Source organism: Bidens hawaiensis, unplaced genomic scaffold, assembly GCF_021521415.1.
Source record: "Bidens hawaiensis isolate Kalapana, Puna unplaced genomic scaffold, B.hawaiensis_p1.1 tig00017350_1, whole genome shotgun sequence".
Lineage (NCBI taxonomy): Eukaryota > Viridiplantae > Streptophyta > Magnoliopsida > Asterales > Asteraceae > Bidens > Bidens hawaiensis.
In genome coordinates, this window is record NW_027492626.1 from 132,634 (window position 1) to 154,611 (window position 21,978).

The following is a 21,978-nucleotide window of genomic DNA, read 5'->3' on the forward strand; positions in this document are numbered from 1 at the left end:
GGTAATTTTCATGGCGGGAATAATCAAGGGTTTCAAGGTCAAGGAGATGGTGGTCAAAGTGGGTCAACAGGTCAAAGTTCATCAAGTGGAAATGAGGTTATGGACATATTGAAGTTGATACAACAAGACATGCAACGAAGAAATCAACTTGATGAAGTGAGAATGTAAAAAGATAAAGTTAGAGATAAGGCCATCCAATCGTTGGCCACATAAATGGGTCAACTCGCAACGGAAGTGTCAGAATTGAAGAAAAATAAAGGTCAACTACCAAGCGACACTAAGGTAAACCCGTCCCATAATTCATCTCGTAATGTCCCTATAAATCATGTTAGTGTGCTAAGAAGTGGTAAAGAATACAAAAAGGATTTATCACCGGGTTTGGTTTATGGGGAAGTTGAGGAAATTACGGGTAATGAAAGTGATAATGAAATTGAAAATAATAAACCCACTAAAAATGTCACTTTTGAAAAACCGTTACAAAATCCGGGTCAAACTTCTAATTTAAAAAATAAAGACAAGGAAGTCGAACCAAGTGCGGTTCCATTTCCTTCGGCTTTGCATGACCCGGGTAAGAAAAGTGTAATTTCTAAAAGGGGTCCTCAAAAAGAGGAGATATGGAAAGTGTTTAAACAGGTAAAAGTGAATTTACCTCTACTTGAGGCAATAAAACAAGTGCCCGCGTATGCTAAGTTTTTAAAAGAATTATGCACTCAAAAGAGGCAACAAAAAGCGCCTAAACGAGTGGATTTAACTAAGCGGGTAAGTGCGGTTTTAAAAGGAGACCTTCCTCCTAAGCTTCAATATCCGGGAACGCCCTTAATTAATATTCAAGTAAGCGATTTTCAAATGTCTAGGGCGTTACTAGATCTTGGGGCTGGAGTAAGCATTCTCCCGGGAGGTTTATATGATCAATATGACTTTGGTCCTTTGAAACGTGTAGAGACCACGGTGGTATTGGCGGATTTGTCGCATAAACTTCCCTGTGGGATCGTGCGGGATGTGATTGTGAAAGTGGAGGATTTTTACTATCCAGTGGACTTTTTAGTGTTAGACTATTCTTCGGGTGACCCAAGTCAACAACAAAATGTTATCTTGGGTCGACCATTTTTGAACACTGCTCATCCAATCATTGATTGCAGATTTGGTACCGTTGACATGGCGTTTGGTAATCGTAAAATGCGCCTTAATGTTTTTACTAACGTTTTTAATTCTTTGAGTGGTGAAGAATGTTTATGGCAGATTTGGTGGACCATTCTATTCTTCATGAATATGATGAAGATTGTGTAGAAGCTTGTATTTGTGATGATTCTGAACAGGTACACGTGTGTGCTTTGAGGATGGAAGAACAAAAACATGATATTTTAGCTATGCAAGAGGGAAGGCCACCATGGACACATCAATTTGAGAATTTGCCAACGGAGATCAATTCGGAAACAAAGCCGTCTTTGGAGTGTCCACCAAAGGTTGAATTGAAGTAACTCCCAAGTCACTTGAAGTATGCATTTTTAGGGGAGAATGAAACCCTTCCAGTTATCATTGCTTCTAACTTGGAGGAAGAACAAGAGAGGGCGTTGATAAAAGTGTTGGGATCACATAAGGTTGCTGTCGGATGGACGCTTGCAGATTTAAAGGGTATTAGTCCTTCCATCTTTATGCATAAAATAATTACTGATGAGACGGCTAAACCCACAAGGGAGACTCAAAGACGGTTAAACCCGAATTTGCGAGAAGTGGTGAAAAAAGAGGTTATCAAATGGTTGGATGCGGGGATCATTTATCCCATTTCAGATAGTGCATGGGTGAGCCCGACACAGGTAGTGCCCAAGAAAGCCGGCATCCAGGTAATAAAAGGTGATAATGGTGAACAAATCTCCACCCGATCGGTAACCAGGTGGCGAGTGTGCATCGATTATAGAAAATTAAATAATGCAACCTTAAAAGACCATTTTCCACTACCATTCATTGACCAAATAGTTGAAAACTTTCAGGTCAAAAATATTATTGTGTTTTGGATGGATATTTGGGTAACAATCAAATTGCAATTCATCCCGATGACCAACACAAGACCACCTTCACGTGTCCATATGGTACTTTTGTCTTAGGCGAATGCCATTTGGACTGTGTAATGCCCCGGCTACCTTTCAAAGATGCATGATGAGCATCTTTTCTGACATGGTCGAAGAATCACTTGAAGTTTTTATGGACGATTTTTCTATTTTTGGCTCAACATTCGAGTCGTGTCTCGTTGATTTAGAAAAAGTTTTAAAACGATGTGTTGAGACAAACTTGGTGTTGAGTTGGGAAAAAAGTCACTTCATGGTGCAAGAGGGCATTGTGTTAGGTCATGTGGTTTCAAGTAGTGGAATGGAAGTTGATCAAGCAAAAATAAAAGTAATTTCATCTTTACCACCCTCGAAGAATGTTAAAGGGGTGAGATCGTTTTTGGGACATGCCGGATTTTATAGGAGATTCATTAAAGGTTTTAGTGCAATTTCAAAACCTTTATGTAATCTCTTATTGAAGGATGTCCCCTTTGAGTTTACTGATGAATGTTTGCAAGCTTTTGACAGCTTGAAGGAGAAGCTGGTACAAGCACCCATTTTACAATCACCGGATTGGTCAAGCCCGTTTGAAATCATGTGCGATGCTAGCGATAGCACATTTGGAGCGGTATTGGGTCAACGAGTAGAGAGGAAGCCGGTGGTAATATACTATGCAAGCAAAACTTTATCCGAGGCGCAATTGAATTACACCACTACCGAAAAAGAGTTACTTGTTGTGGTGTACGCCTTGGATAAATTTCGGTCGTATAAACTGGGAAGTAAAGTTGTGGTGTACTCGGATCATAGTGCGGTCCGGTATTTAATGGAAAAGAAAGACGTGAAACCTCATTTGATTCGATGGGTATTATTGTTGCAAGAATTCGATCTTGAAATCCGGGATAAGAAAGGTTGTGAGAATGTAGTGGCGGATCACTTGTCTCGGATTCCACTTGAATGTATTGACGATTCGATAGAGATAAACGAACGGTTTCCCGATGAACAACTGTTAACCGTATCGACCGCTCTGTGGTATGCTCATTTTATGAATTATTTAGCCACGGGATCTATGCCAAGTCATTGGGTGAAGAAAAGAAGGCAACAGTTCATGAATCAAGTGAAAAAATATATTTGGGATGAACCGGATTTGTTCAAGATTGGTTCGGATCAAGTTATACGGAGATGCATTCCCGAGTCCGAGGTGTTGGAAGTTTTGACTCATGCACATGCATCGACATGCGGGGGTCATTTTAGCGGTCAAAAGATGGGCAACCGGGTCCTTCAAACTGGGTTTTATTGGCCCACCATTTTTAAAGATGCAAGTGAGTATGCCCGACATTGCTTGAATTGCCAAAAGTTGGGTAGTATCTCGAAACGGGATGAAATGCCATTGCAACCTATTTTGGTGTTAGAGATTTTTGATGTATGGGGAATTGACTTTATGGGCTCGTTTCCAAACTCAAATGGATTTTTATATATCTTGGTTGCGGTTGATTATGTGTCCAAGTGGGTAGAAGCGGTAGCAACAAGAACCAATGACCATTCGGTAGTTTGCAAATTCGTTCACTCAAACATCTTTGCTCGGTTTGGTATTCCGCGTGTTATTATTAGTGATGGTGGGTCACATTTCATGGAATTCAACTTTGGGAAACTTTTAAAAAGGTACAATGTGAATCACCGCATTGCTACTCCTTATCATCCACAAACAAGTGGACAAGTTGAAGTGTCCAATCGCCAAATTAAAGAAATCTTGATGAAGACGGTGCGGGTCGTTAGGAAGGATTGGTCTTCTAAGTTAAATGATGCATTGTGGGCATATCGGACCACCTACAAAACTCCTATTGGCATAACTCCTTATCGGTTAGTTTATGGTAAAGGGTGTCATTTACCAATGGAGTTGGCACATAGGGCGTTTTGGGCAATAAAGAATGTTAACGTGGATTATAAAGAAGCGGGTGAATTGAGAAAGTTGAAGTTGAATGAGATAGAGGAAATCCGGGATGAAGCGTATGAACATGTTTCCGCATATAAAGACAAACTAAAAAAGGTCCATGATGCAAAGTTGAGAAAAAGGACTTTTGAAATGGGTCAAAAGGTGTGGTTGTACAATTCATGGTTGAAGTTGTTCCCAGGTAAGTTAAAGAGCAAGTGGATGGGCCCATATATCATCACAAAAGTGGGACAGTTTGGTTATGTGGAGATAGAAGATGTTCAAGAGCAAACAAAACAGGTGGTGAACGGTCAAAGACTTAAACCTTACTTGGAAGGAAAGGACATCAATATGCTCGATATGGACCGGGTGGGTTACTTGTTACGCTCACCGGATGAGGAAACAAATTAAGAGGCCAAGGTATGTTGTATATTTTAGTTTAGGTTAATTTAGTTTTTCTTAAGTTTTGTTTTAAAAGTTACTGTTCTCGTCTTAAGTACGTTCGACTCAAGTGCGGGAAATTTTAACGATTTTCTTTACCGTGTTGGGGACAACTCGGATTTTTCAAGGGGGTGGGTAATTTTTGAATTTTTGGTTTTTGTAGGTTTTCGTTTTGATTTTTTTTAAAATATATATATATATATATATATATATATATATATATATATATATATATATATATTAGAGTACCTACAGGGGGCACCGAACCTACGGTACCCACCGTAGGCTACGGTGGATTTGAAAAACTTTACGCTGGCCAGGATCTGTTGTACGGTGACTTTTTAACCCAGGGTCTACCATCCACCATAGCTTACGGTGGACGCTGGTCAGCTGGGGCTGTATATATATAAAAAAACAAAGAAAAAACACAATTAATTCCCACCACATAAACGGGTGTTATCTCATTCACCACATATTTCACCAACATCATCTTCATCATCTCTAAACCTTAAAACCCTAACTTCATACATCATACTATCATAACTTTCTTATTTCCTAACCAAATCAATTGATTTTTGGGTCTAAATTGGCTAGAATCTTACAAGGTTTTCAATTTTACCATTGTATTTGAGAGAATGTTTCGTTTTGCTGGTCGATTTTGGTAATCAAATCCGAGATTTTGTGGGTTTTGGTGTATTTTGAAGTTTTGTTCATCTTCATCTTCTAAAATATCAAGGTATGTAATTTATTGTCATTCTTGATGATGTATTGCCATGAAATTGTAAGTTGTTCATAATTGTTTCTATAACCACACTTGCTTGAATTGTTGAATTTGTTAATAATGAGTTTGACTGGGTTATGGTTGAAGATGATTAGTATGATTTGAAATATAATTAGGCATATTTTTTATCATATAGTGGACATAATGTTAAAATTTTGTGAAGTTGTTTGAATAATATGTCTAAGTAGCATCTTCAATCATAATGTTAAGCAAGTGTGGGGATTTTAAGGTTGAAAAGTGAATAACTTGCTCTTTTTTTGTTGTTCGTGTGTTCAGAATGGGTCGAAAAGGAAAAGAACCGGTTGGGTCCTCGAGCAACCCTGCTGATCAACAAAAAAGAAGAATGTTAGTTATTCAAACAGATATGGATGAAGAAGAAGAAGATCAAATTAGTTAAATGCCAATTTGGAAGTCAGGGTCTTTGGCAGATCAGCATCAGGAATGGAAAGCAACACTATTTAACGAGCAAATGAACTCGTTGAGGCAGCGAACTGATGCTTTTATTTGCGAAAAAAAGTTAGAGAAGAGGATTTTGGGCCATTTGGGGTCACCGATAAATTCTGAGCATTGGGTTGGGAAGCAGCCTTAAAGTGTTGGGACAACGAATCAACTAACTTATTTGATGTAGAGATTCAAGAATGGATAGCTACCTTGCGACGGGTTACAGGTAACCATCCATCAAAGGACAGGTTAATTGGTACTGTGAATGGGGTTCAAGTGGAAATGTCGTTTGATAGTTTGAGACGGGTAGCAAAATTTGATAGTAAATTGCAGAACCAGTATATGTTTCCAGGTTTGGATGATTTGTATTTGGCCCCCGAGAAGCACCCGATGTGGAACACCATGTTAGATGATCTGTTTTTGCCCGGGACATACGCTGGGAAGTTGTACCGAAAAAATCTGAGAATGGAAGCAAAATTGATGTTAACAATAAGCATCAATAACATCATCCAACATCGGGGTGATAGGGTCGAGGTACGATATCCCGAAGTTCCAATATTATACACAATGTTGCATGGATCACCGCTTATTTCATACCGTTTCTTAGTAATGAGTAACATATGGATAAGCCAAAACAGTGTGGATAGAAAAATCATACCTCACTGTCGATTGATCACTGCATTGTTAAAGAAGTACGGGACAATTGGTGTAGGTGATAAAGGGTCTTACAAAACGTTCAAACCTTTCGATATTGCACATTTGGAGTCGGGTTGGGTATATTCACAATCCGAACGGTACCATAAATTGAAGAGTGATGGGAGAATATGGAGAGTTTTGAAGGAAGATGCAAGACCATTGAATGCGGGTGAAGCAGGTGACCCGGAAAGAGGAGATGAGGTAAGTGGTGATGAGGCGTATCAAGATTATCCAAATATAACTCGTATGGAAACGGATCACGCGGGACCGAGTTGGGATGGAAGGCAACCAGGGATGCAGTCGGGTTATGTGGGAAGTGCATTTGATTATGCACAAAGGCCATATGATTCGAATTGGGCTTATCAAGGAACAATGCAAGAGGTGGTAGAAAGACAAAGACCGCCTACGCTTGGGAATTGGTCCGAATCGTCCCAAGCCATTTTTTATCAACAAACTTTCATGGGGGCGAGTATGGAAAGGGCATTAAAGCAAAATTATGATCGACAAGAGCAGTGGAACCGAACCCATGCATATGCCTTTGAGAATGACATGAACAACCGATACCTTGATGATCGTCAGTGACGGATGCATGACGCGTGGCATGCAGGACAGCCAGTTGTGGCCGACCCGCCATTTGTGGATTACACCACTTTGCCACCATATGATGGTAGTGTGTCATACCCTACACCACCATTGCATCACTCTATGTGGGTGGATCCCAATCAAGGCTCAAGTCAAAGTGCCCCGCAATAACAACGAGGCGAGAAAGGTGGTGATGATCAAGGCACGTTTGGATTCGGTGAGTTCTCGGATGTGATGACGTCCATCTTCGGGCCGGCCCGACCGCCCTACTTCCGATGGAATCTCGTGTTACCAGGTTAACAACATTCTTTATATTATTTTATAAGTTGTTATCTTTTGTGTTTTTATTTGTTTTTGGGTGGATGGGTGGTGGACAAAATACTTTTGATTAAGTATTAAGGGTTGTATTGAAATGGAGGTTGTGTTTTTGGAGTAGTTTGTTTCATTTTTCCTCAAAACCGTACATTGGGGACAATGTATCCCAAGTGTGGGGATGCGGGAAAATTTGTTTGTTTTGAAAAAAAATGTGAAAAATTAAAAGAAAAAATTAAAAAAAAATGTGTTTAAAGAAACCGAAAAATGGTAAGATGGTGGGGTAAAGTTTTGGTCCCTTTTCATGGTCATAATTCCTTAAATAACACGTCCCTAGTTGTTGTTTTTTTAAAGGAGATTATGTAGTTTTCTAACCAAGGTTAGCATGCTTTCGGTGCAATAACTTGCATAACACGTTCGTTTACACTTGAGAATTGAGAAAGTATTGGTTGGTGAGACGGTTGATATTCTCCGATAAAACTTGTACAATTAGTGCATTACGAGATCTTAGCGTGGCATGAGTGCAAAGGTAATAGAGGCACTTAGGTGAAGCCTCATATGTATGAGCGAGAGTGTGGGTTTTGGAGGGTTGGGGCTCATACATTACATACAATGAGTGTGGATATGTGAGGGATAGGGGGTTGGTTCCTTTAGAAAACTTTATTGGGCCTATTCTTTTATTCGATCAAACCCGGTGTTATATTACGAAACGATCCGAGTTAATAGGTTTCTATGTAATTGTTTTAGTATTTGTCAATTAGTATTAAGAATTATGTTTATTATGCTTACAAAAAAAAATAAAAAAAAATTGTATTAGAATTGCAATGTTTATGTATGCACTTTTCAAAGTATTATGTATTGAGTGAAAAAAAAAGAAGAAGAAGAAGTTAGTGATGTTTATAGTTGTTTATTTTATTATTTACTTAGTTTGTTTGTAATAAGTCGGATCGGGTCGCTTGTGCTACTTTCAATATTCCCTTCCATACCCTTACACTTGGCCCCATTACAACCCGTTTTAAGACCTCTTGATTTGTATTCATGTCAAATGCATTTACATAGGTGGAGATTTGAAGATTGTACAAGCGTATGCGAGGAGAATTGATTAAATGTTAATTGTATGGATGATCACCAAGGAAAAGTTAATGTGTAAATGTGTGTTATGTATAGGTAAAACCGAAAGCATGTTAGGTTTGGTTAGAAATCTTCGGTTTAAATGGAACATCAAGTGAACTAGTGCACCCGATAAGAATAAGGGAATAGGGTATGACTTGGGACCTTAACCGAACCGGAATTATGGTAAGATTGGTGGATACAAGTTGAATGTAATAGAAGGTTTGTGTTGAGATGTTGTTTGAGGGCAAGCAACGTGTAAGTGTGGGAATGTGACGGGTGGTCCATGGGACAACCCTTAAGTGGTTTAAGACCGTTAATATTCATGCGTTTAATTGGTTTATTTTGTTGAATTGGATAACTACGTTTACCCGTGTAATGGCAGGTATAGAAAGCTAGATGATGGAGTTACGAGAACGTAGGCGAAAACGGTGAAGAAAACGGGCGTGGAACAAAGAAACTATGAAGAAATCAAGAAAAATAAGAAATTGGTGGTGAAGACCACCATAGCTTACGGTACCCACCGTAAGCTACGGTGGGGGCTGGAGGATTCTAGCTGTCGTAAGGCAGTTTTATGCTACCGTTGGTTTTTTGGAAGCCACCGTAAGCTACGGTGGCCACCGTAGCTTACGGTGGACGTGACGCTGTACTTTGTAACTGCCATATATGAGTGTATTTTGGACGGCTTTTGGGATAATGATGATATCTTTTCACCCTAGAGCGACCAAGAGGCGATTTTGGAGTCCAAGAACATTATTTTGAGTGTGGTAATCATTAAAGATTCGTTTTTGATTCATATGCAAACTATAATCGAAGGAATGATGAACCGAATCATGCTCGGCTCCTTTCTGTTTTCCCTCGGTTTGTAAGGTCTATTATGTTTGTTTGGTTGAATGTTTAGACAATTTCTGAGATAATATTTGATCTTATTCATTTCATTATTATGGTGTTTATGTATTGGTTGATAGGTTGTTAGTTTATCGATTTTTTGTTCTAAACCATCAGTTCTTGGTGCTTTAAGTAATCGAGATTTATCGGGAGGGATTCAGGGTTGGATAAACTAATTGGTTTTTGAGTGATTACCTTGCGTTGTATAATCCAAGTACTTGATCTTCATTTATCGCAATCGTTTACTAAACACGAACTTTATATATTGTTCATCTCAGTTAAACATTAACCGTAACATTCATGGAAACCTGAAACCGAGGAAAGGCATATTTTCGCATATTGATTAAAACTCGTTTATTGCTTTAGTTTTTTTTTTATTAATCAAAACCAAACAACCAACTATTTGAATTTACTTTTCGCACTTAGTTTAATATAGTTTAATTACATAGCTACTTAGTAATGTATTTTCCACAAACTCCCTGTGTTCGATACCCGTTTACCTCTATCTAATTAGTAGTAATCGGTTTATTTTTGAGTGAGTCTTCGACCTCACGTCACTAGGACTACTGGTGCATGCATAACATATAAGAATATTACTATGGAAACTCAACTCCTTATAAAGAGCTCTCAAATGTTTCCTCATTTCCATGTGAGATGGATTTATTTTTTTCTATTTATACCCATGTGAAAGACTTCCATTTTCTTCTTCTTTTCCATATGAGATGGATTCTCATTTTCTTAACATGGAATGCTTCCATCTTTATAATATATATATATATATATATATATATATATATATACTTATTTTTTTACCATATTTATTATTAAAATATTTTTGGGTCTATTTACTTTCAAAGTTGACATTTTTAACCCAAAATAAATATGGTATTTTTTGAGATGTTACATAAAGCCTAACATGTTTTGGCAAGTGCCTTTTATAGTATAATTATCCAGAGTTTGGAAATAAAGTTTGATTTATCCCCTCGTCTGGAAACGGTGTTTGAGTGCCTTCGGGCTCAGGATTTCTTAAGTGTTATCCCTATTGAAGGATTGGGTCAACATATGTCGGCTTTGGAGTACTGGAACACCTTAAGTATCGGTTAGTGATCTTGTTTCCGGTAGATGAGCCATGCCCAATTTTCCGCAAGGTTTGTTTGGATTATTTTGGCGAGTATGCAGTTCATTGCAAAGAGTTGTCTGAGTTTAAGTACAGACATGATTTACTAAGAAATGTTTTATGTGATGTTCTTAAACAAGCCGTAATTTCAGCTAAAAAGGAGGCCCCCGCAAACTTTCTTACGAATCCTCTTGAAGGAAAATCTACTTTACGACCTGTCGATATTCTTATTTTTTGGTGGGTAAGGGGGGAAACACGCTTGTGTAGACCTCATAGGAGTGTCCCTTCTTGTTGGGCTTAGGGACAATGAATTTGTAGCATGTCAGGCAACATTGAAGGCGACATCGGACAATATTGCTAAACACGAGAAAGCCTGTTTGGAGAATCAGCACGTGTTTATCCTCTTTGTCTTTGACGCGTTTGGTTTTTTAGCTCCGGATGTCATGGACCTTTTGAACATTGTTTAGAAATTCGTGTATAGTAATTTATCGACCTTTAAGAACTGAAACTTTGTTTTTAGTAGGATTGAGTTTGCTACACAAAAGGGGGTTGCGGCGCAGCTTGTTGCCCGCTTACATGCCACTTCATTGTAAATCATTTGGATGTTTTTTTACCAAGAAATGAAAAATCTATACACAAACGAGTCAAAGTTAAAAAAATAATATAATATAATTAAATGAAAAATTTTAAACAGGCCCAACATTTGCTGCATACACCAATATGCTGTGGAATCCATGAATCACTTGTTTAAGTAAGTTACGTGGTATCACTGTTACAAAATGTATCAAGTCTTTGGTGTAAAACCTCTCATTTATTTGTTTTCTCCATAGTCAATCAGCTCAACATTCACTAGCATGTTCCATGCTACTATTTCAAGAAACACGTGATGCGATCTATTGTTTTGGTTACGTGGTAGAGTTTTTTGTGTGCCCGTAATGAGTTTATGTTTTTTAATTCCTATTAAGATCAAAAAGATTGTTCACGAGATCAAATTCACGTATTTTCTTTCTTTGGCTCCAAAGCAGCTAAAAGAGCTAGGATATAAATTTTGATACATGGAGGAGGTTTGATTTGTAATCCGTAGCCTCCCACTAGCTTCTTGTTAACGGATTGTTTGGTCTTTTGTGTTTTAATGAAATTTGTCATAAAAAAACATTTTTATATTTATATATATAATGTATGAATGAAGTACAAATTAAATTTGTGTGCTAACTGTGAGAATCAAGTTATATAATTATACTAGTTTTTATCCCCCGTATTACGGGGGTTGTTTTATATTGTTTGTTCTAATATTTTTTTATTTTTTTAATTTATATATTTTTATTGTATGCAAGTTAATAATATACGTATGGTTTGATGATAAATTGTTTCACAAATAAATGAGATGTTATAACCCGATTTAAAAGCTATATGGTTTTGATGAGACCCAAGACCCGTTTATTTTTTTTTACTATGAAATTGGTTTTTTAATTATAAATAATATTTATGAAAGTTAATAATATACTTATAGTTTGATGATGCCCAAGACCCGTTTATTTTTTTTACTATCAAATTGGTTTTTTAATTTAAATAATATATATATCTTTTTTAAAATAAATAAGATATTATTTTTTATTATATCCTATTTTATAGGATTTTTACATAAATAATTTGGTGAGAACAATTTTTAATTTAATGAGATGTTATAACCCGTTTAAGGAATATCTGGGTTTAGTAAGACTCATACCCATGAATTCGGGTCAAATGCATGAGAAGCCTCCATTTAAAAATCAAGCAAATCTGGTGACTCCAAAAAAAGAGAAAGCGACCACATCGCGACACATAGGATTTTTATGTTTTCGTTTATATATATTATAGATATACAACATGGGTAAAGTTAAAATACAAAGGGAGACAAAATTGAGAAGTATGTAAAAATTTGTGGTTACATAAAACACCTCAACAAAAAATTAAAAAAATCATAATACATATATAAATAAAAAGAAGAAAAAAATTAAAAAACCAAATTGTTTCTCCCGTCATCCCCATTCAATAAAAAATCGAAGAAAAGACACAATATCGAGAAAAAACAAACAACACAATGATAAATAAAAAGAGACACAATAGGTCGGAAAATTTAACACAGTGCCGAACAAAATATAACACAATACTGAGTAATATAACACAATATCAAGAAAAAATGCACAATTAATGATGAAAATAAACAAAAACACAATGATAAATAAAAAGAAACAATGATGTTTTTTTCCCTTAACATTGTGTCTTTTTTGAGTTTTTTTTTTCTACAACGAGGAAGACGGTGAAAACGGCTTTACGTTTTTACATTTTTTTTTTTAATTTTGAGTTATGATTTTTTATTATCTTTTATGAGGGTTTTTTTTTCTTGTGGCTACAAACTTTCTCATCTCATTTTTCTCCTTATTTATAGAATAAAATGACCCATACAAGACGGTGGTTACTCTATTAATGTGTACGGTAACTCTCCTCATCAAATATATATCATGTTTTAAAAGAATCGACGAAGGGTACGTGCGTACGTTATAAGAGTCGGATCACCATTTCAAAACCACCAAACACCAGTTCCTACTTCTTAATGTACGTAAGTTTATCTTTTGCTGTAATGACTTCATCAATTGCATGCCTCATGTTTTCTTTTCTTTTCTTTAGTTTACTGCTTTTCATTTCTAATTTTGATCATTTGTTTCATTTCTAACATTTAGCTAAACCAATTGATCTGTAAATTGTTAGGGCTTTTGATTCTAATTTTTATTAAATAAGCATCGTCTTTTTATATGGAGTGATTTAACAAGTTAATTTCTGAATCTTGATAAAAGTAACAACAATGCCACCAAAATCAATATCAAATCGACCAAGAAGAAGAAGAAGCAAGTTTGTTCCCAAACCCAAGAAGGAATGGCGAGTGAAGCAACCGACATGGAACTGGTTGGACCTTCCATCGGATTTAACGATGAATATCCTCGAAAGAGTTGGTGTGGTTGACTGCCTCGAGAATGCCCAAAAAGTGTGCACTGCGTGGCGTGAAATCTGCAAGGACCCTGTCATGTGGAGGGTCGTTCGTATGGACGCGTATGCAGGTGTACGTGGGTACATGTTTAATGTTGGATATTTTAGTGTTATTGGATTAACTTGTCGATCGAGGAAATAACGTTAGAGATTAAACGAGTTAGGTGACGCGGGAGTGCGGACTTGTTTAACAATAATGATATTCAGACTTTGTTATCCAGTTTTATACTTGGACTTAAGTGTAATGTTAAAAGGGCTTTTAATTAATTTATTTGGGCTCATGAGCGAATTAGATTTGGATTAATATATTAATCAATATTTTCATTCCCTGGATAATATGATTATATCGATCGAACATACAGAACAGAGAAGACGGTTACTTCTCTCTGGTTCTTCATCATCACATAGAATCATCAAAATTCAATTCCATCTACAGAAAAATCTCTGTCTTATCCGATAAATCATTGCGTGTAACCCGCAAATAGGTTTATCTGAAAGTGATTCACGATTCAGAGATTAATCTAGGCAATTGTTCAAGAAACTAATATTGAAATCAAGATTATAGGTTTGCATCATTGATTGAATTCATCCTCCAGGTACGCAATTTATACAACATTTAAGAATGTTGTGGATAGAAGCCAAGGCCAGTTGGTTGATTTAACCATCATTGGTTTTTGTAATGATAATGACGATTTTCTTCAGTACGTTGTTGAACGGTATATATGAGTTTTGGTTTTTGGGTATATTATTTTTTTTATTAATCAAGTTGATGATATGTTCGGATTTGCTTCTGTTAACGTTAACAGATCAAGTCAGCTTAGACGACTAGAAATCATTCAGTATGTTTATGATGTTTCTAAACTGTGGAGTGAAGCTTTCAAGAACTTGCCTCTATTGGAGGAGCTCAGCCTTGTCAATGTAAAAACTAGTAAGCAAGATATTGAAGTAGGGATGAGCATTTTGTCCCAAATACCCATACTCGTACCCGTACCGATTTAGCGTATTCGGTACGGGTATTGGTACTCATTTTTGTTGAATTTTGGTACAGGTACAATCGGGTACATGTACAGGTACGGTACGGGTACATTTGGTATTCTGTACATGTATGAAGTATATAAAGGTTTAATTGTGATTTTTCATATTTAATATATAAAATAATTTCTCCAACCAACAAGTACAGAACGTTTCTTCGAAATTAAATAATATAACATCCAAGACTCGAACCAACAAACAAATCACTTAAAGTTGGCGACCGAATTAGGGTTCTTCAATACTATCTTATCGTTAAATCGACGTCCAATTTGGTACCTAACTAATTTGGTACCCGTCAAGTACCTGTGAAAGTACCGATACCCAAACTAATTCAGTTTATTTGTTACTCGTATCGGAACCGGTTTCTAGATCGTCGAAGATTTAGAATTAAAAAGGCAAAGTGGTACAAAAACGGGTACTGTACCGAAATACCCGTACCAATACTCGTACCCGTACCCGTACCATACCGAAAAAGTTGGTACGAATATTGGTACGTGTTTTTATTGATTTTTGGTACGAGTACAATCGGGTACAGGTACTGTCCCATGCTCATCCCTATATTGAAGTTGCGGGCCACTATTGCCCTTTGCTAAAAACACTCCAAATGAATAAAAAAGCTCCTAGATCAGGTGATGCTGCTGATGATGAGATAGCGTTAGCGATTGGGAAAAATCTAACTAAGTTAACTCACCTTGAACTCATTGGGAACAGCATGACAGACACTGGGGTGCAGGCCATTCTGGACGGCTGCTGTTGTCTTGAATCACTTGACCTGCGTCGGTGCAAGTTCGTTGATCTATATGGAGACTTGGCGGAAAGATTTAATGATCAGTTTAAATGTCGAAAATTTCCTGATGATTCTTATGAAGAGTTACCGCATAGTAGTTATGGTGTTTGTTATTCTGATTCTGAGTTCATTTCTGGTGACGAGTATGATCCTGATCAATACTTGGAGTTTTATGATAAATACTCTGACTATGATGACTACACAGCCTATAATAATGAAATTGATAACTTGAGTGGGATTAGCGTTGAGAGCTTGGGTGAGATGATGGCTTTCATGTCCATGTTTGATGAATAAACTGTTATGTTAATAGGTGAGTTGGTTGTATGGTTTTATAAATGTATCATTCATTTTTAATATCTAATTGTGGTTGTGTGTTTCTTTTGAAGGTGTAGCTGCCTGCCTGCCTGCAAGAACCGTCTTCTGCTTGCTCAAACAGGGTAATCGGTATTCTGCTGATGAGTACTCGAGCTTTATGAAACTTGTTACTTTAAAGATGTTTATTTTGAAATTAAAATGCAGTTCTTTGATGGCTGTACAACTTGTTTCGGATTGGTCTTATAAAATATGAGACGGTTTCATAATTTTAAGCTAGATTGCGTTCAATGTTTGAACTTATTTTAATCATAACCTGTTTTGACCCGAACCGAAACTGTATCTTTTGAAAACAACTTGTTCTGACCCGATACCTTGTGTGACCCAATCCACCCGTTTTCCTAGGCATAACCTCAGATGATACTGTTACAATGATGCAAGGAAACGATTGTAAAATCGATCCTCGGCAAGTGCATGAAAATCTTATCTGCTAATTTGTTTGCAAATAGACTTTCTTCTGCAAGTGCATTTCTGTTCTAGGCCAGCATATTTTAATTTTTAAATTAGTTTTTCTAACCCTAGAAATTGGAGACGTTTACTTTTTAATATTTGTTAATCAGTTTTTCTCTAGATATAATTTTTGTACTTGTCATTTTGTTTGAAACCTTTTATGACCCAAACCAAATAGATCAATTACTAAAACAGCTAGTTTTGACCCGTATTCTTTTTTGTCAGCATGGGTTTTGACTTGTCCATTATGCCAGGTATAGTTTTAAAGTTGTAATGAAATCCATCCTCTCATGAACATAATCAATAACCAAACGCCCTTCAGCGTTAAAAAAATTTAAGCTCGCAGTCGAGATATTTTCATCTCAAGCAGTGGAAAGTACCGTAAACACAAATGTCATTTGGGAAATGACCTAGTTTCAAACAACCCTCCTCATGTCCACCAATGTCAGCTACAATACGATCAACCATATACGCCTCCATTATATTGCACAATAATAATGAGGATTTCATGGCTATTCACAATGAGTTAACTCAGGTTGAGCTTATCGGTATCCACATTAAAAACTTGTAGGCCATTCTAAGTTTGTTGTCACCAGTCACCTTGAATCACTTGACTTGAGTTGGTGCTTGTATGTTGATCTAAATGGGTACTTAGGGAAATGGTACTTTTTTATACAAACAGAAATGGTAACTTTTTGTAAACAAACTGCTCTTGACACGGTACCCCGCCCAAATTATCAATTTTAGTCATTTTTAAAAATTGACCAATGTCAGCCTGAGCTTAATTCAATCATAACCCATTTTGACGAACCGAAATAGTACTTTTTTAAAACAATCCATTTCGATCCAAACCCATCTTTTCTTAATCCCCGGCCGACTCATCCCGCCCGTTTTTTTGGTTGTAGAGTCGATTTTCAGCCTAAATGGCTTGCAAATGTACTATTCTGCTACAAGTGCGTTTCTGTTTTTAGTATGTTAAAAGAGTCTGAGAATCTAGTAGGCTAGTTATTGCTAGTAGCAAGCTAGCATACCAGTATAATTTGCTTCTAACCCTAGAAATTAGAGACATTTAGTTGTTTATATTTTTATTCCATTTAGCATAACCAACTTTTCTTTATACATAATTTTTGTATTCATCATTTTGGTCCAAACCCATTATGACGTGAACCAAGTTGATCATTTCTAAACTGCCGTTTTATTTTGTTAAACCCATTTTGACCCAAACCCTTTTGGAGAAGTTACCCGACCCGTCCTCCCTGCCTGTTTTGCAAAGTATAATTTAAATTTGTAATGAAATGCATCCTCCCATTCTCAAAATCAATAACCAGGCGCCCTTTTAGTAACTAGTGTTGTTCACCAGCCAAAGTCTTTTCGCGGTAAAGCTTGAAAGCTGAAAGTATACAAGCAAAGCCTGCTTGCCCCACATCCTCTACCGAGCAAAAAATTTAAAATTAAACCCGGGTCGTAGCTTTATCCTTAGCGTGTAACCACTTTTTTAAGGGGATATATAGGTGCCTTCAAAGGATTAGTAAGGAGTTTGTACTATGTATTCCTATCTCTTTGCTGTTTTACTTGTTGCTACTAAAGTTTTCCCTTTGTTGCTTCATCCTCTTAGTAACATTTTATGGTACATGGATCAATACACTGTATACATTGATAAAAATAAGTTCTTGGAATGAGGGTCTGACTAGCAGCAATCTCTTCATGATGGGTGGTTTATATTTTGACAACATTCTCATTAACTAGTGTTTATAAGTTCGAAAGACCGAAATGGAATTAACCTATAGTTTAGACATTACACTGGAACTTTTATACATTATCACTGGTTGAACGACAGCATGAAAGGCAATGATATTTTAATTTTTAACCAAATACATAGGATTCTCCAAGCTGTCACAAATGTTGGAATAAGCCATACATATTATGGTGAAATGAAAGATTTTTACCCTTGTTAAAATTTTCTTTTAAATCTCACTAAATCATATACTAGCCTTCATTACCTGTAGATAGGTTTCTGATGAATGAAAACAACAAAAAGCAAAAAACATGAAAATGAGTCTAGTGCAGTTTCCAAAAAGAGCTAGAAAAGACTGTGAACATGCTGTTGCTCGTATATCTGCATGTAAGCCTCAGACAGTGCAACCATTTGCGGAAGTGTTTCGCCAACATGAAGATCCTGCATCTCATACCTGTAGAACAAATAAATCCATAAATACTACTTATATTTAAAAAAGATAGTTTGAAAATTAAAATTGAAATTTGAAATCTAAGATGGGAGAAAAAGGCCTACCAAAGCTCTTCAGACTTGCGCTGAACAAACACTCTATACGATCCTTCACCCGGTTTACCATCATGAACGATGTTTGCAATCAAATCATACTTAGAGTGGGACCCTTCACCTTCACCTTCCCCTTCCCCTTTAGGTAATGGTATATAATCCTTAAGCTCCAGATTCTTCACCGGGAAGTTGACTGAGATAGAGCACATTAACAAACAACTCATGATGTGTATTACAAAATTTGTGATTACACAAAAAGCTGTCTCAACCTAGAAAATAAAGTCGTGACACGCCTAAAAGGATGACACGTGATTTACATCAATCAAAAACCCTAAAAACGAATATTGACCTGTCCTGATAATACCGTCACCACCTATGTTGTTCAGTCAGTATTGATTTGGTTCGTCATAGGACCATTATGGTAACAGCACTCCGTATAGCTCAGATATCTAAAAAATATGTGATTTTTTATATACAACTCCATTTTTAATAAAAACTATACTATTGGAATGTTTTGAGGAAAAAAATAATAACTGCGTACTTAGTTTAATGATAAATAATATAATCAACTAAAATATGGAATTTAGCATTTTAAAATCATTTAGTTAAAAAATAATAGCTTAAACTAATAAAGTTTCAATTTTAATTAAAGAGGAAATTAGCTTTATATAAACTCTCTCATAGTGATTTAAAAGTAAATATATGGTTCTTCACCCTTGATTTAATTGTTTATGGGCTGACTGACTTGAACAGTTGAGCCCAACTAAAACAAGTTAAACATGGAAATATGAAACATATGGGCCAAATTAGTTGTACTAACGTATTAGTTGCCCTCCAGGCTTTCCATGTTTATTTTGGCATTGGAAGCAAAATAAACAAAGTATATCATAGACTCACCAAGGGTTGGATTTTTCTCCACAAAGAAATTATTCTTTGTGAAGCGTCGCATGTGAAGAATAAGATATTGTGGAAGTCTTGTCACACGATATCTCATCCTGGCAACGTGAGGACGCACCACTTCGGTTACACTCTCCCCATCAAACTTCTTCAAGATGTTGAAAAGTGGAACCTACAATAACAATATAATATTTCAGGTCAACCCTTCTTATATAACACTGTGTATTGACAAAAAGAAGTCAAACCTGAGGAATTATGTTTTTCTCCATCACATCTTTAAAAAGTGGTGGTGGTGGTAAATCCAGTCCAAGCATCAAGAACGGCATTCTACTGACCTCTTTTACATTATTAGTCTCTTTCACAACCTCCGGTTCTCCCTACAATGAATTAAATAGATTGTCATTCAAAATACAAAAAGAGTTGACGAATAAAACTTTAGAAGAAATGATACCTGAAAACACTGATGGATGATGCTGTTTTTGTTTTTTGTCCTTGAAGTTTTAAGGTCTGTATGCAGGGTATTTAGCAGCCATGACATAAACTCAACGGGATCAGATTGCGCCCCTATACGAAACCGTTTCTTACTAGCCTTCATAACCGCTTGCAAAAACTCATGAGGGCTTACCTGCAATTCAAACAAGTATTATTAGGCCTACAGAACACATTGATCTAAATATGAAAATTTACTAGTAAAGGTATACATGAAATTAATCCATAAATAAATTATAGTATTGATTATGATATTACATGTCCTTTGAAGTTCCTCGCATGCCATATCTTCCTCGTGAGCTCACCAAATCGATGAACAAGTACAGATTTACTGTCCATATAATTTTCAGGAATGAGAAAAAAGTTTCTCAAGGGGGTGACTCGCATTAAAGACTGAATTGTGACATTAACAAAATCGGTCTCCTTGATGTTATTAAGCCCCACCTGAACAATCAACCACAATCAGTCAGTATTTTAAAAGAAAATATGCATTATGCTACTTGATACATATATCACAATATTAAAAAATGGAAGATAAATGTAGGCCTTTAAACGAACTAAACATTTAGTGAACCATTCATCGGGATATTCGTTTATGTCCGTGCATTGAATAAACATACGAACATGAAGTCATGAACACAACTTCCGTTCAATTAAACGAAAGAAAATGAACACATATCTTGTTCGTTCATTTATGTTCATCAAGGTTCGTTCGTTTACCTTCGGTTATGTCTATTCGTTTGAATATTGGTTAAATTATATTTATTACTAATATTAATCTAAAATCAATTTGAATTCCGTATCTGAAAAACCATTGATATCTTTGTTTACCTGGATGTAACAATCATGGTATTACAGAATTTAACTTGGAAATACGTTTGCTTTTGGTAGGTTTTCATTCATGTTCATGAACTGTTTGTTTAGAATATTAACAAACAGACACAAAGACTCTTAAACAACGAACACGAAGAAGGCCCGTTCGTGTTTGTTTACAGGCCTAGATATAAATGCAATAAAGACAATAGTAAACGCATACCATTCCAGGAAGATAGTCAGAACCATCAAGCGCCCTAGACCATTGCCTATTTTTATCCAGTTGCACAACTTGGTGTTTGTTAAACCTTGGATTAAGAACATGTCTAATATCATCGAGTGAAGGATCGTTTATCTCATAACCATCAGGCAGACAATAAACTTTTTCAGTGTGAAGATTGATGTATACATGATGTCCTGCTTCAAGGCTATGAGTGTATGCATGTGACTTTTGCCCTCTTCCTTGAAAATACTTGCCACACACCAAACATGCATATACATTTAAATTTGATAGAGACACTGAACAGAACTTCTCAAAGTCAAAATCCAAAACCTGCAAAATTCTTCATTCAAAATCCTCTTCACCACAAACAGATAACAAAATAATAACAATAATTCACATTTTATTATTTTAATGATAAAAACCAATGAACCAAACACATGTTGAATGGATTAAGTATATATACCTGGCAATTAACAGTATCGAGATATGGACAATCTCTTCGGATTTCAATCATCCTATTACGCACACCAAATCCATTATCTTCCTCATCATCTTCATCTTCTTCCTTTAGGTCAAACCATTGGTGACAGTTGAGTTTTTAAAATGTAAACCAAAAGCAAACCATCCCAAAATTAATACCGAACCGTACAAGCGGTTTGGTTTCAAACTTCAGACTTATTAACCCTTTGAAATTAAAATGCATAAAACTTTAGAAGTCAAGAAAGCATTGCCTTGTATTTTAACGACACAACATTGATAGGTTAGGGGGTAGCATTGACAAATAATAATTCATAAAAATTGAATGGTGAAATTCAAGGATGCAAAGTAACAACAAAGTCATATTTGAAATTCCATGAAGCAGAACAGTAAGCCCGGGGAGGTCAACTCGGGTCAGATAACAAGTCGTTTTAAAGACTGTATGTAAACAATAATTACTAAAAAGTATGTAAATGTTTACAAAAGCAGAGGCATGAAGCAATTGTAAAGAGCTAAGATAACCTAAAAATCAGCAGATAGATATTTACGCATGTATCGGATCAGTAAGGAAGATTGTAACCTAAGTAAGTAAATAAATTCGAATAATATATATTTTACATTAACATGTTTAATCGATTACATTATTCTACGTGTTGTAATGAGAAAATGAGATGCAGTATACGAGTGTACTACCCTAAGGTGATGGTTATGGACAACGGTGCCCTAATTAGCCTAACTTCACCGCCTTCTTTTATATTTATTTCTCTCTTATTCCAATTCGATACAAACCCGATATTTT

At 36.1% G+C, this 21,978-nt stretch overlaps 1 protein-coding gene across 1 annotated transcript; it reads right to left on the reverse strand.

Annotated features, from left to right (window-relative positions):
* Positions 1-17,959: 17,959 nt before the first annotated feature.
* Positions 17,960-20,876, reverse strand: LOC143553671 (uncharacterized). Its single transcript, XM_077043613.1, has 7 exons — positions 20,703-20,876; positions 19,925-20,110; positions 19,629-19,802; positions 19,423-19,554; positions 19,178-19,349; positions 18,293-18,473; positions 17,960-18,191 (listed from the first exon to the last, which is right to left on the reverse strand). The coding sequence occupies exons 1-7, from the start codon at positions 20,703-20,705 to the stop codon at positions 18,083-18,085; spliced, it is 957 nt and encodes a 318-aa protein (XP_076899728.1). The 5' UTR covers positions 20,706-20,876; the 3' UTR covers positions 17,960-18,082.
* Positions 20,877-21,978: the final 1,102 nt, after the last annotated feature.

What these genes read in the sequence shown, in the direction of transcription:
- LOC143553671 (XM_077043613.1), bottom strand. An exon ending in AGAAAAACATAATTCCTCAG is followed by an intron (nt 19,350 to 19,422) that starts GTTTGACTTCTT and finishes TTGTTATTGTAG; the next exon opens with GTTCCACTTTTCAACATCTT. An exon ending in CGCAAGTCTGAAGAGCTTTG is followed by an intron (nt 18,192 to 18,292) that starts GTAGGCCTTTTT and finishes TTTGTTCTACAG; the next exon opens with GTATGAGATGCAGGATCTTC.